The sequence below is a fragment of the Canis lupus genome, chromosome 14 (genome assembly GCF_011100685.1).
Source record: "Canis lupus familiaris isolate Mischka breed German Shepherd chromosome 14, alternate assembly UU_Cfam_GSD_1.0, whole genome shotgun sequence".
Lineage (NCBI taxonomy): Eukaryota > Metazoa > Chordata > Mammalia > Carnivora > Canidae > Canis > Canis lupus.
Window position 1 is genome coordinate 42626963 of NC_049235.1, and position 13130 is coordinate 42640092.

The 13130-nt window shown below is 49.1% G+C and overlaps 1 protein-coding gene across 2 annotated transcripts; it reads left to right on the forward strand.

The window, feature by feature from the left end:
• Nucleotides 1–1822: 1822 nt before the first annotated feature.
• On the forward strand, nt 1823–7343 carry PRR15 (proline rich 15). Of its 2 annotated transcripts, none has more exons than XM_038557215.1 (2): nt 1823–1953; nt 3926–7343. In XM_038557215.1, the coding sequence occupies exon 2, from the start codon at nt 3966–3968 to the stop codon at nt 4353–4355; it is 390 nt and encodes a 129-aa protein (XP_038413143.1). In that variant the 5' UTR covers nt 1823–1953; nt 3926–3965; the 3' UTR covers nt 4356–7343. The 2 variants fall into 2 exon arrangements, with proteins under 2 accessions (XP_038413143.1, XP_038413144.1); XM_038557216.1 differs by lacking the exon at nt 1823–1953 and adding an exon at nt 2709–3387 and having other exon boundaries at nt 3926–5534.
• Nucleotides 7344–13130: the final 5787 nt, after the last annotated feature.

Here is a 13130-nt window from a genome sequence, read left to right on the forward strand (position 1 = left end):
ATTTAAAAATCCAGGAATGTTGGGCAGCCCAAGTGGCTCCGCGGTTTAGCGCCGCCTTCAGCCCAGGGCCTGATCCTGGAGACCCAGGATCGAGTCCCACGTTGGGCTCCCTGCATGGAGCCTGCTTCTCCCTCTACCTGTGTCTCTGCGTGTGTGTGTGTGTGTGTGTGTGTCTCATGAATAAATAAATAAAATCTTTTAAAAAATAAATAAAAATCCAGGAATGCTCAATTAAGAAGTTAATGATATAAAGTATCCATACTTTTATATTTCAGGCGTTGAAATACTCTACAAAAATTTCTTTCCACTAACTCCACATTGTCATTATTTCTTTCCACTAATTTCCACTAATTCCAAAGGCATTGTCATTGCCTTTCATTATTTCTGTGCTTCACAAAGTCCTCAGAACAAAGATGCCCAGATGTCGGTTGCTCTATACCCACCCCTTCGAAGGGAGGAATTTCCCAGGACCTGGAGGAACATCAAACTAGTGCTTTGAAAAAGAAGAGCACCCCGGAAGCTGGTGCTGGTTGTACCTCCGCCTTCAGGAGTGAGAACAACCTACAGCAATCAATATTTCTGCCCAATCAATAAGCAGCAGCCCCGGGTCCCCAGGAGCCAGAAGCCTCCGGAAGCCCTGCAGAAGCGCCCCGGTTCGCTTCCCCCAGCGGCTCAGGGCTGCTGCGCCCCCCCAGGTGGAGTGCCGTCCCCCGCACTTCCAGACCTGAGCGAAGCAAATGCACATCCTCACTTAGTCGTTTTGAGAGCCAGAGACCGCCAGGCTTGGGTCCAAGGGGCTAGTGAAGCCCGCGGGAGCTGGAGTCAGAGCTCCTGGGTTCAAATCCTGCTCTGCCACTCACGAGGCACGCAACTTGGAGCTACCAGTTAGCTTTCAGCGCTGGGGTCTCCTCGCCTGTCCAGTGCGGATGACGGCAGCCCCTGTGTCCCTAGGGCTCCTGCGAGGAGTGCAGGAGTTCAACCCCCCCACCCCGCCCCCCAGAAAGCGCTGGAAACAGAGCCCGGCTGGCACGCAGCGAACTCGTGCCTTTTAACTAAGTGCCTGCGGCTCCGCAACATTTTGCCCGGGTCTGAAGCGGCTCCTGTGCGTTACGAAACTGGAATCCTGGGGGCTGCGTGGCCGAGGCTGGGGCCCCGGAGAGCAAGGGAGGAAAGAAATCAGGGCAGGGGCCGGGGGAGCCCACCTACAGCTTCCGTCTCCCCGCCTGCGGTCTCCAGCGTTTCTTCTTCTTGGAGGAGTCGGACGGGCGAGCGGCGCCGCGCAGCGTCCCTCCAATCAGACACCCCAAGGCGGGCGCCACGTCCGCGACCTGATCCAATCTCGTCCCCTGGAGGGCGGGAACGCCAAGTTCCTACCTGCACCTGTGGCCGCTGTGGCCGCCTCCTCCGTTGTTGTTGTTGTGTGTTTTTTTTTTTCTCCTCCTCCTCCTCCCCCCCCCACCCCCCACCCCGGGGTTCTGGTTTCTCGAATCACTTGGCGAATAACCAGCAGGTGGGCAGATAGATGCCTTTTCCCCGTGCAAGGGACCGACCGGAGCGAGCCTCCGAGGGGCCCCCTCCCCGCGCCTGCCGGGCGGCGCCAAGCAGGGAAGAGGGGCGCGCGCGAGGATGAAAGGCTTAGAGACCCGGGCGGCCTGTCGGGGCTTTCACCTGCGCCGGTGAGCCCCGCACCTGCTCGCGCGGCGCCCTCCGCCCCAGCCCAGCGCGCCGCGGGCCCAGAACGGCCGCCACCGAGGCGGCGCGCACAAGTTGGAGGAGCCAGCGGAGGCCAGCAGCGGCGATCGGCTTAGCTGGACTGCAGAGATTTCGGCCCACACACCTTCCAGAAAGAAGCCCGACCTCCCCGAGACCGCGCGGAGGGACGCTGCGCCTGGCTTCCAGGCTGTCCCCAGCGCACCCCCTCCGGAGTCGTGGGATCCTGGGAAGCCGGAACAGGTGAGCGATTTGGGGTGATCCCGCGTCGGCCAACACAGACCCCACTCCGGGGTGTCAACCTGGGGTGCTCCCCACACACACACCCCTCCTCCCCCACCCCGGCTCCGGGCGGGGGGGGGGGAGAAGTTGAGAGCCGCAGGCGCTCTGCGTACATTTGCGTAATTTGCAGTCTTTTCCTTGCGCAACTAGTGCGAAGCCTGTCCGCGCACAGTTGGTTGTGGAACAGAGAATGCAGGGTGGAAGACAGAAGGCAGCCATCAGGACACCCCCCCAAAAAAACCACCAATAATGGATAACTTGGGGGTACTTCTCCGAGGCGCAAGATAGAGGGAGCGGGATGTTTGCAAACCCAACTGCCCACGGTGCCAGGGGGAGTGGGCGCCTCCTGACGGGAAGAACTTTCGGCGGGTTTAGCTTCTATTGTTTTCAAGTCGCAGCCCGAGCGTGCCCTGGGGCGTCCTGGGAGGAGCCCCGGCCCGGGTCTGGGCTGCGGAGGCCGCCGCGCCGCCTCGCGTGGGCGCTCCAACTTTCCCCGCGGTTCCGGGAGCAGAACCTCCAACCACCAACACCTCCGAAGTTGAGCGGCCCGGCGCGCCCGCAAATCCCCAGAGCGCCAGGCGCGTGGGATGGGAAGGAGCCCGGAGGAAACCTGGCAGCGCGCCGCGGCGCCCCGTTCGTCGGGCGGGCGCCCAAGACCCAGCCCAGGGAGCGCGCGCGGAGGCCGCTTCCCACCCCCGCACGCTCAGCGCCGCCCGCCGCCCCTGCGCCCCTGCGCCCCTGCGCCCCGCGCCGCGCGGTGTTTAAAGCTGGGATGAAGCGCAAAGGTTCGGAGTTCCAGGTTGCGCGCAGCGGGTTCCTCTCTGGGGGAAGGAATCGCGCCAAGAAAGAACGAACGAACCAGGGATCTTTCATGCGTGACCCAAAACCTCGGGAGTTGAATTGCGTGGTACACACAAGACCCACCCCGTGCGCCTTTTATTTATTTTTTATTTTTTAAAGGTTTTATTTATTTATTCATGAGAGACACAGGGAGGGAGAGAGAGAGAGGCAGAGACACAGGCAGAGGGAGAAGCAGGCTCCATGCAGGGAGCCCGACGTGGGACTCGATCCCGGGTCCCCAGGGTCACGCCCTGGGCCGAAGGCGGCGCTAAACCGCTGAGCCACCAGGGCTGCCCCCGGGGCGCGTTTTAATACAGAACTCAGAGGAGGGGACATTTGCCGCCTGGCCTCGTCTCGGCCATCGGTGGGGGCGGGGGACGCTTCAGAGGGACGTTGAGATTGGTCTCTGGGGAATAAAAGGAAGCGTGGGACGGCGGTTTTCAAGGGAAGCTAAGTCTCCGCAGGCTTCTCTGAAAGCGACAGGTAGACGTTGTCAAAAGCAGAATTTAAAAGAAACAAAACACCATGAGCTTGCCCCCTCGCGCTTAGGAGCACGTAAGTGCCCCCCACCCTGCGAAGAATCACATCGAGAAGGATCCTGTAGCAGAAACCTATGGGGGGAAAAAAAAGCCTCTGGGGGAAATTTCTGGAACTGTTGATGGGGGCGGAAGGAGGGAGTCTAACATTCCGGGCTCACCTCCGGCGGGGACGTGCTCGCTTCGGCGCGCCCTCCTCCCAGGTGCGCATCCGAGAGGAGGCCCCCCTGGGCGGCCCCCAGTCAAGGCCACAGGGCAGGCCAGCTTCCCTCTGGAGCAGGTGCAATCCAGACGCCCGGGAGCCTCCCCGGGGTGGGGGGTGGGAGGGGGTGCCCCGCGCGCGGACCCCCTGCACCGGCCCCGGGCTTGAGGGACGGGAGTGCCAAGCTGCCTGGAGACCAGACGGTGGCGCCCTGGAGGCCGCTGGTCCCCGCGCCCTCGGGGGCGCAGCGCAGCGCCGCGGATCGGGGCGGGCGGGGCGAGGGGAGGACGCGCGGCTCCGGGGCGCGTGGCCTGGGCCGACCCGTAACCGAGTTGTGCTTGCTTCCCCCGCACAGGCCGCGGAGCCCCCCCCGCCCCCGCCCCGGCCCGCGGGCCATGGCCGACAGCGGCGGCTCGGGCGGCTCGGGGCCCTGGTGGAAATCGCTGGGCAACAGCAGGAAGAAGAGCAAGGAGGCGGCGGGGGCGCAGCCGCCCGCGCAACCTGCGCCCGGGGAGCCCGCGCCGGCCGCGCCGCCCAGCCCGGACTGGACAGGCGGCTCCCGGGAGAACCAGCACCCCAACCTCCTGGGCGGCGCCGGCGAGCCCCACAAGCCGGACAAGCTGTGCGGGGAGAGGGCGGGCAGCAGCAGCCGCCGCAACCTGAAGATCTCGCGCTCCGGGCGCTTTAAGGAGAAGAGGAAGGTGCGCGCCACTCTGCTGCCCGAGGGCGGCGGGGCCGCGGAGGAGGCGGCCTTCCCCGGGGACCCCCGCGACGACGCGCAGTAGCGGGGCGCGCCCGGCCTGCCCTCGCCCCCCAGCTCTGCACCGCCCCAATACCCCGCGTCTCCGCCCGCCAACTTCAGAGCCGTGCACACGAGGCCTCCACGCTTTGGTGTTCCTGGAAATTGAAGTGTCCGCTGAGTTTTCAGTGTTTCAGGACTCAAGGAGGCATCGCGTGTTTATCTGTGCTGGGAGAAGGGGCCTGCCGCAGAGCAAGGTGGCATCATCATCACTATCTTTTTTCTCCCCCCAAAGTTCTCCCGTGGCCTCCATCCCTTGTGCAAACCCGGGGAGTGAGAAGGGTCCTTCTCCGAGTTGGTGGCCCAACTGGGACTGCGCAGCCGGGACGCCCAGCTCTGATTCAGGACTCGCCCTCCGAAAGCGAATCACAGTGGCTGCTTTCAACGCCAGGGAAATGCACTTTAGACGTACTTGGGTAGCATCCTACTTTAAGTGAAGGGACGACGACGAGAGAGGGCAGGAAACCTTCTTAGGTAGAAGCATTTTAAGTAAGGCAAGAGATTGCTTGTAAACGTTGAACCACAAAACTGTACTGCCTGTTTTAGTGTGGACTATTAAAATTGTTGCACCTGTGAGACTTAAGGTGACTTTGGTGTTTTTTCCATTGCAAGACTGAAGTCCATCCTACTTAAAAGCTGGCATACAGAGGCCAGAGTGACAGAGTTAATCATTTGCCACACAACATAACAGCTACTCTGGGATCTTGCTAGAAGGAGGAGAACATTTCTGAAAACTAACATCACCCAGGCTGGAACCAGTTGGCGGGACATCTCTATGTACTAACTAAATTTAAGGAAGGGAGGGAGAAGCCCTATAATTACTCCCAAATTCTCTTTGTTACCTCAGTACATCTTCACACAGTAGAGGAGCTCACACTGCCAGTACTAATTCTCTTTAAAAGTATCCATCGTTACCGTTGCTAACCATTGTCTGAAAATACTTGCTGGAATAGATGGACTGAACTCTTGGCTTGTGCAAAGCCGGCCTCTTTTCCCACCCCTTTGCTTCAAAAGCTTATTTCTTTAGTCTGACTTATGCATTTATCTGGTTTCAAAGCCTTGAGATGTACTGATCTGAAGATTCTGAACAAAAATCTACCTGTTTGCTTTTGTTACAAACTTCAGGAAAAGGAGTAAATAAATCCCACTTGCTTTCAGCAAATTACAAGGGAGTTATTGTAGTTAAGGGCCACTGGGATCATTCCCACCACAATTCCATTCATTTATGATCATACAGAAACACATAGCAAGGAAATTGTAGTGGTCAAAGTGTACATGTATATATAGTTTAGATAATTACAAGCAAGAACTTAATTGGAGCTTCTGAATGTGTTATATAGAAAGAGGCAGGTTTTTGTTTCTCTCAGGGTAGCAATTTATAAAACAGAGAAACATTCATTGGCTAAAGAGATTGAACAAAACCAAACTTGCTGAAAATAGCTAAAAGGGACTTAAATTAGTCAATCAAGTTTGGGTACCAGCACAATAATAGAATTTACCATTTGATACATGAATTTCCACATACCAAAGGCTTATTCCAAACGAAATTGTTTGTATGAGGATTACAAACACTTTACGTTAAAAGAGAAAGATCTATGAGTTTTTTTCATCATGAAAAAAACTTTTTTGTTGTGTATTTCGAACTGGGAATATGTGACCAAAGTCTCATCAGTGTGAGCCTCCTGGCCGAGGAAGACTTCATACCGGTTTTAAGTGGGCCTCCCATCTCGAGGCTCTGATGAAGATGAGGGAGAGGAGAATGTGCTGGGGAAGTTCACGGTAAGGAGGGAAGAGCAGGCTGGGAGCAAAGCAAGCAAAAGCTGCCAAATAAAGCTTTGAAACACAATAAAGCATTCCACTTTGTAGAAAATAATCAAAATTAGGGTCAATAACTATCGAAAATACTTTTCCCCTTCCAGGAGGACCAATAAATTAGGACCGTGCTCATTTATAAAGTTAAACCTGCAATTGCATACTTTTAAATTTTTACAGTAACTCTTTCATTCATGGTTTTATTGTTTTAAAAAAAACTTTTTTTTTCTTAAAAATTCCTTTTGATTCATGAAACATTGGCATTTTCTCAGGTTCTGTATCTTGTTTGGGATCCCATCCAAATCTATAATTGCTGCAGATAACCCATAGCAGATATATAACAGTGGAACTTATTCACATGACATCTTTACCTCACTGTTCTGGAAGAATTGAAAACCATGCTAATGGCAGTTATGACGGTGAGTGCAACACACAATCCGCAGTTGAGGTTTGTAATTACAGAGTTTTAAAGCAGTCCTAATTATGCAGTGGGAGGGATGCACTGATTTAATCCCAACTCAGTGAAATCAGAAACCAAGCAAAATTGGTGGGATGAAAAGATCATAGGTAAGATGAGATAATTTGACAAAGTGTCTTGCTGGGATTTATATGCTTTACAGATGATTAATTACATTCTTGTAACATGTATACAGATTTAAATTTTTTTAAACCTCAAGATAATTTATAGTAAATTGAGGGAAAGTGTTAAATTAAACTTGGAGTTAATTAGATTAGAGGCTTTTGCTTTCTTTACACCATCTTACAAATGAAATTTCACCCACACGTTTGGAAACCATTAGAGAAATTTTAATACCATGGTTCCAAATGATATGGGGGGAGGAAAGAGATAAAAATCTAGTTGTGTGTTTGTTAAATGCTTTCATAACCATGATAATTATACCTACAGGGTAGTTTTCGCTTCTGGACTCTCCTTGCCGAGCAGTGATTCCTATCACAGGGTCATTTGAACATCCCTTTGTGTTCATACTTCCATCATTCATCCCATTCTGACTTGCATTTCAAGAGTTTTGTGGATGTAGTTAGGACATTCTGCTTTAGTATAACACTGGGAAGTATAATGTGCCTTGAAGCATAATGTGAATTCAGCAAGCCTGATTTTGCCGCATATTTTGAAAGGAACTAATAAACCTCGTGAACAGTAGCACTGGCTAAAGCTTTGTCAGAAATAGTTCTCTCAAGATGTTCAGAAGAAAATGTTGGTGCCTTCAAATAAATAAATAATAAAAAGTGAGCAGAAAAAAAATTCAAATAAAAAGTGAATCAGAAAGGAGGAAATAGGGGCACCTGGGTGATTCAGTGATTGAGTGTCTGCCTTCAGCTCAGGTCTTGACTCTGGAGTCCTAGGATCAAGTCCCACATCAGGGTCCCTGTGAGGAGCCTGATTTTCCCTCTGCCTATGTCTCTGCCTCTCTTTCTGTGTCTCTCATGAATAAAAATATAAATTTTTTTTAAAAAAAGAAAAGAAGAAGAAGAAGAGCGCGATAGTAGAAATAGTATCCAGTGATCACAGGATCCTTTTATGAGGAAAACAGAGAATATTACTTTTTTCCTAGCTGAGTCATGCCAACCAGACTAGAAACTAACACACAGAAAGCTGGCCTGATAAATACAGTAAAGGGAAACTGATCTTTTAAAAATCTATTTGGTTTATGGAGCCTTTCATTATAATTTACAGAAATGTAGGAGATTCTTTCTTGGGATAAGCTCAAGTTTATCTCCATGGCGAGTAGAAAGTGGGACGAGAGATATTTTATACCGTTTCAGTGTCAACATACAAGCACCTTAGACTGAAACAAGCATGCAGCCCCGGGCAAACTTTGTCATTGAGAAGCAGGCTGTCCATTAGGCATTGTTCCTCTCATCTTTTCTCTGTAGTCGCCCACCCCATACCCACTTTGCCTTGGAGCCATTGCACATCCATTTTCACTCAGCTGAGTCATAGAAGAAGGGGTGCCAGGAGGCACAGGGGTCTTCCCTGGTCTCCTGCAGGCACAGCATGTTGACAACCACTTTGTCCAAAGATGGCCCTACAGATTTGGATTATGGGAAGAAGAGCGTTCATGATGAGAGAAGATTATCACGGAGATAGGATGTAAGGAAACAACACAGGCCTTCCCTAGCAGAGGACAGCTGACCATTTGTATAGGAATGGAAACAGCTATAATCCACGATAAGTAAGAGGACATAAGCGATCCTTCCACATGTTCAAACCAAGAAATTCAGCCATACTTCCAGACTGAATTGCACTACGAGTGACACATCATGGACTGGTAATTATCCTGTCAGAGTTGTTGAAAAACCTCATGCAATAAAAAAGATCCATGAGGAAGTGTCTTGATCTGAGATGTGTAACAGGATTGTTACCCGTGAGACAGAAATGTCTGGCCCTAAAACTAGAGAGCATCATGTTAAAGAAGCTAAAGGTCCCTATCCATGAGAGGAGCCACCAATTGACCTGTCTGTTGAGTGGGGACTATGGGGCCCATCTTGGACCTCCTCATACCTTTTATGAAGGGATTTTCCTTGAGTTACAATACCCTGGGCTATTAATTTCTTTCTAGTTCCAGTCAACAACTGCTGATTCATACCCTACAAGGATGGCAGCAAAAAGTTCCCGCAGTTTTCCAAGATGCTTTTTTCTTTTTTTAAGATTTTACTTATATATTTGAGAGCGAGAGAGAGCACACACAGAGAGAGAGAGAGACAGAGGAGCAGAAGCACACTCCCTGCTGAGCAAGGAGCCTGATGTGGGACTCGATCCCAGGACCCTGAGATCATGACCTGAGCCGAAGGCAGATGCTTAACTGATTGAGCCACCCAGGTGCCCCTCCAAGACAGTTGAACATAGTTGGCTCTCTGACTTGTTCTTGAGTCTTTGACAATCTGATGTCAGTTTATTATACTGTAAAATGATGGGATGGAGTCTATATTCCAGCTTTAAAACTCTCTTGAGTATTCTATTTTGAGCAACTGGTTGTAAAAGTAGTTCACATACTCACTGTTTACTATAAAACACAAAGGCACCACCTGTTCAGTACTGATGGTCAGGTGGGAGCCAAGGAGGAGAATTATAAACCATGAAAAGGCTACCTACCACCTTATGGTGTGGTGCTACCAAAACCATGACATTCATCTGCCCCAACAGTTGGGGTGATGATTCTATTCTACAGGAACATTGAGGCTCATTACTCATGTTAGAGTCAAATATTTAAGTTTGTCCTGTTACCTCTGCTTGGCATATCCTTTGCTCACCACCTGCCTGGCAAAGCCTCAATATACCTTCAAGCTTCAAGAGTCTCCTTCCCCCAAAACACAGCTATTGGGAACATCTATGAGTGATACCGCCAAGCCCATGTTGCTCAGCACCACTGACCATATTATGTGGATGTGATCATGTGTCTCCCTGTCTCTTTAGTCAGGGAGCTCAGGGAAGCTTGAGGGGCCATACTTATTCTTCATTGCCCTGCATGAAGTCCTGGATAACCTACTAGGACATGGACCTTGCAGGTAGCCTGTGCAGCTAGCATGTAGCTCTTGACAGGACCATAATCTTTTCTCCTCTAAAGAAGTTATCTTATGTCTTCCTGGTAGAGAAATAATCTGAGTGTTATTAATCAGTCAGAGTCTGATCAGGAGAGAGAAAATACAGAGTAATTTGAACAGGAAGCATTTAATATAAAGAATTATTACCCATAACAGGGATGGCTAATAAGAAATAACGAGAGATTGGCCAGTAGGAAGTAAAAAGAAAAAAAAAAAGAAGTAAAAAGAATCCCCCCAAAACACAGGAATAAATAAAGATAAGGGGCAGCCACCACCCTGGAGCTGAGATAGATTGCTCTTCCTTCCAAACCCCCTTTCTCCCCCTCACCCAACCTTAATGGAAAAGTAAGGCTATGAACCACTGATTGGCAGAGAAGTCGCTGTGGTGCACACCAGCAGAACTTGCTGGAAATATACCTTCTAGAACTGCTACTAGGTGCCAGTGAGCACTAAAGCACAAATCACTAAATTATTTGAACTCCATGGATAAAAATACAGGAAATATCACTGCGTTAATACAGTGTGGGAAGAAATTTAGGTTTCTGTAGGTTGGCTACATTAGTTTCAAGAGGGCAGGTGCTTGCCATAAAGTGCTTTTGCAAAGTGAGAAAAAGTTACTCCTTCCTCTGGGTGGACTTCGGCCCTGACACATTCCCATAGCAGGTACTCTTGTGCACTAAACAACCTACACAGCTTTACATGGCAGCTTGTGGGTCCATGAATAGATGGAACTATGCCCAAAAGGTGATAGGATCCAGTAAAGGATAGATTGGCCTGCTTGACAGGAAACCCAGGTTCTAAGACCCAGTTCTCTAACCAGTAGTTGTGTGATCTCAGGCAAATCACTTGCCTCTTCTGGGCTTTCATTTTTTTTTACTTATAAAAATGAGAAGTTCAGATACTGCAAGTTCCAAAATTCTATTATCGTAATGTGTATATAAAAGACCTTTATATTTAAAATACAGATTAGACCAGGGCACCTGGGTAGCTCAGTCCGGTAAGTGTCTGCCTTCGGCTCAGGTCATGATCCGGGGTCCTGGGATTGAACCCTGTGTCAGGCTTCCTGCTCGATGGAGAGTCTGCTTTTCCCTCTACCCCTCCCTCCTGCTTGTGATCTCTCTCTCACGCTCTTTCTCTCTCAAATAAATAAATAAATAAATACAATCTTTTAAAAAAAAATCAGATCTCTAATACCTGCAACAAATTCCAAAGAAGCATTGCAATCAACATGGTGCCCCTCACCATTGACTTACTTGCTGAGCGGGGCGGGGAGCGGGGGAGTGGGGGGGGGGGTGCTGTGATCAGATCTACCTGTATCAGCTCTTCTAGCTACTTGAACTCTCCTCCTTTTATACAAAACAAATCATAATATAGCTCCTACTCTTCCTTTCAGTTTTAACTATGATATTGGATGCTCCAGTAAGAGCTCCCGGATAGAATTAGGTCCCCCCACCCTGTCTGGGTTCCTTCAGTGGGCCACACAGAATCCTATCCCACAGACAGTACTGTCCCTTCCTCCATCACCAGATGGTAAGCTATTTCAGGGAAGAACTCTGAATCCTGCTGGCTCTTCTGTGTCCAGCACCATGCCCAGCTCATAGGACTCACTGTTGAGCTAATGAGAATTTAAATCCAATATCTTGTAGAAGCACATCGGTATAGTCGTTAGGACAGTAGGCTCTGAAGTCAGATGGGTTAGACTTAGATTCTGGGAATCTATCTGGGAAACTATGAATTACACAATCTATCTATGCTTCACTTTTTGTTTTTTATTTTGTTTTATTGGGGGGAGTTGGGGTTTTGCTTTTGTTTTTGTTTTCCCCCACTTTTATTGAGACCTAATTGACACATAACAATGTATTAGTTTAAGGAGTACACAATTTGATATATTTATATGTTGTGAAATGATGACCACAGTACCTTTATTTTTTTTATTTTTTATTTTTTTTATTTTTATTTATTTATGATAGTCACAGAGAGAGAGAGACAGGCGCAGAGACACAGGCAGAGAGAGAAGCAGGCTCCATGCACCGGAAGCCTGACGTGGGATTCAATCCCGGGTCTCCAGGATCGCGCCCTGGGCCAAAGGCAGGCGCCAAACCGCAGTGCCACCCAGGGATCCCCACAGTACCTTTAGATAACATTCACCACCTCACATTGTTACAGATCTACTCTCTTAGCAACTTTCAAATATCACAAGATAGTGCTGTCAACGATAGTCACCCTGCTGTACATTATATCCTCAGAGCCAATTAGTCTTTTTTTTTTTTTAATTTATTTATGATAGTCACACAGAATGAGAGAGAGAGGCAGAGACACAGGCAGAGGGAGAAGCAGGTTCCATGCACCGGGAGCCCGACGTGGGATTCGATCCCAGGTCTCCAGGATTGCGCCCTGGGCCAAAGGCAGGCGCTAAACCGCTGCGCCACCCAGGGATCCCTACCAATTAATCTTATACATAGAAGTTTGTACTTTTTGACCACCTTCACCCATTTCCCCCACCTCTAGAAACCACCAATCTGTTTTCCATTTCTATGAATTTGATTTCTTTTTAGATTCCAGTATAAGTGAGGTCATCCAGTATTTGTCTTAATCTGTTGGACAGTTTATCAAAGCTTTAATTTTTCATCTTTAAAAATAATTGTATCCAGGGACACCTGGGTGGCTCAGTGGTTGAGTGTCTGCCTTCAGCTCAGGGTGTGATCCCGGGTCCTGGGATCAAGTCCTGCATCATATTCCCTTTGGGGAGCCTGCTTCTCCCTCTGCCTCCTTCTGCCTGTGTCTCTGCCTCTCTCTTTCTGTCTCTCATGAATAAATAAATACAATCTTTTAAAAAAATAACAATAATTATATCCAATTCACTGGTTCCTTGCAAAAGCATGGAAAGTAGACAAAACTGTACTCCACATGTGGTAAACTCTTAGTAAATATTAACCATTATTATTATAATCAAAATTCAATTCTATTTGTGCAGAGGGGGGAAGTGGAAGGTAAAATGTGCTCATCCCAAGCCCCATGTAACTTTGAAGAAGATCTTGAAGCAGCTTAGAAGTTCAAAGCCTTTCCTATAATTTTATAAATCTGGGATGGCTCACGTGAGCTCACTCTGACATCTGATCATCTGAAACAGCATCATCTTTAGAACCATTTCCATGTTAGGAAGGAGAAGTCACAGCTATAATGGCCTTGCTGATCTAAAAGGAAAATAGGTTCTCAGGATACAACCAGAGTCTTTTTGTTGCAGTCTTCAAAGTGATTATTTTCATTTTGCTGATTTTTTTTCTTACCATGCTATTAATACCTATTAATACATATCATCACCAATCCTTTAGAAAATGCTAAGTAAAAACTTCTCATTACCCCACTACCCAGCCTAAGCCCTTCT

Coding starts and splice junctions, on each gene's coding strand:
- PRR15 (XM_038557215.1), top strand. CDS start 3,966: ATGGCCGACAGCGGCGGCTCGGGCGGCTCGGGGCCCTGGTGGAAATCG.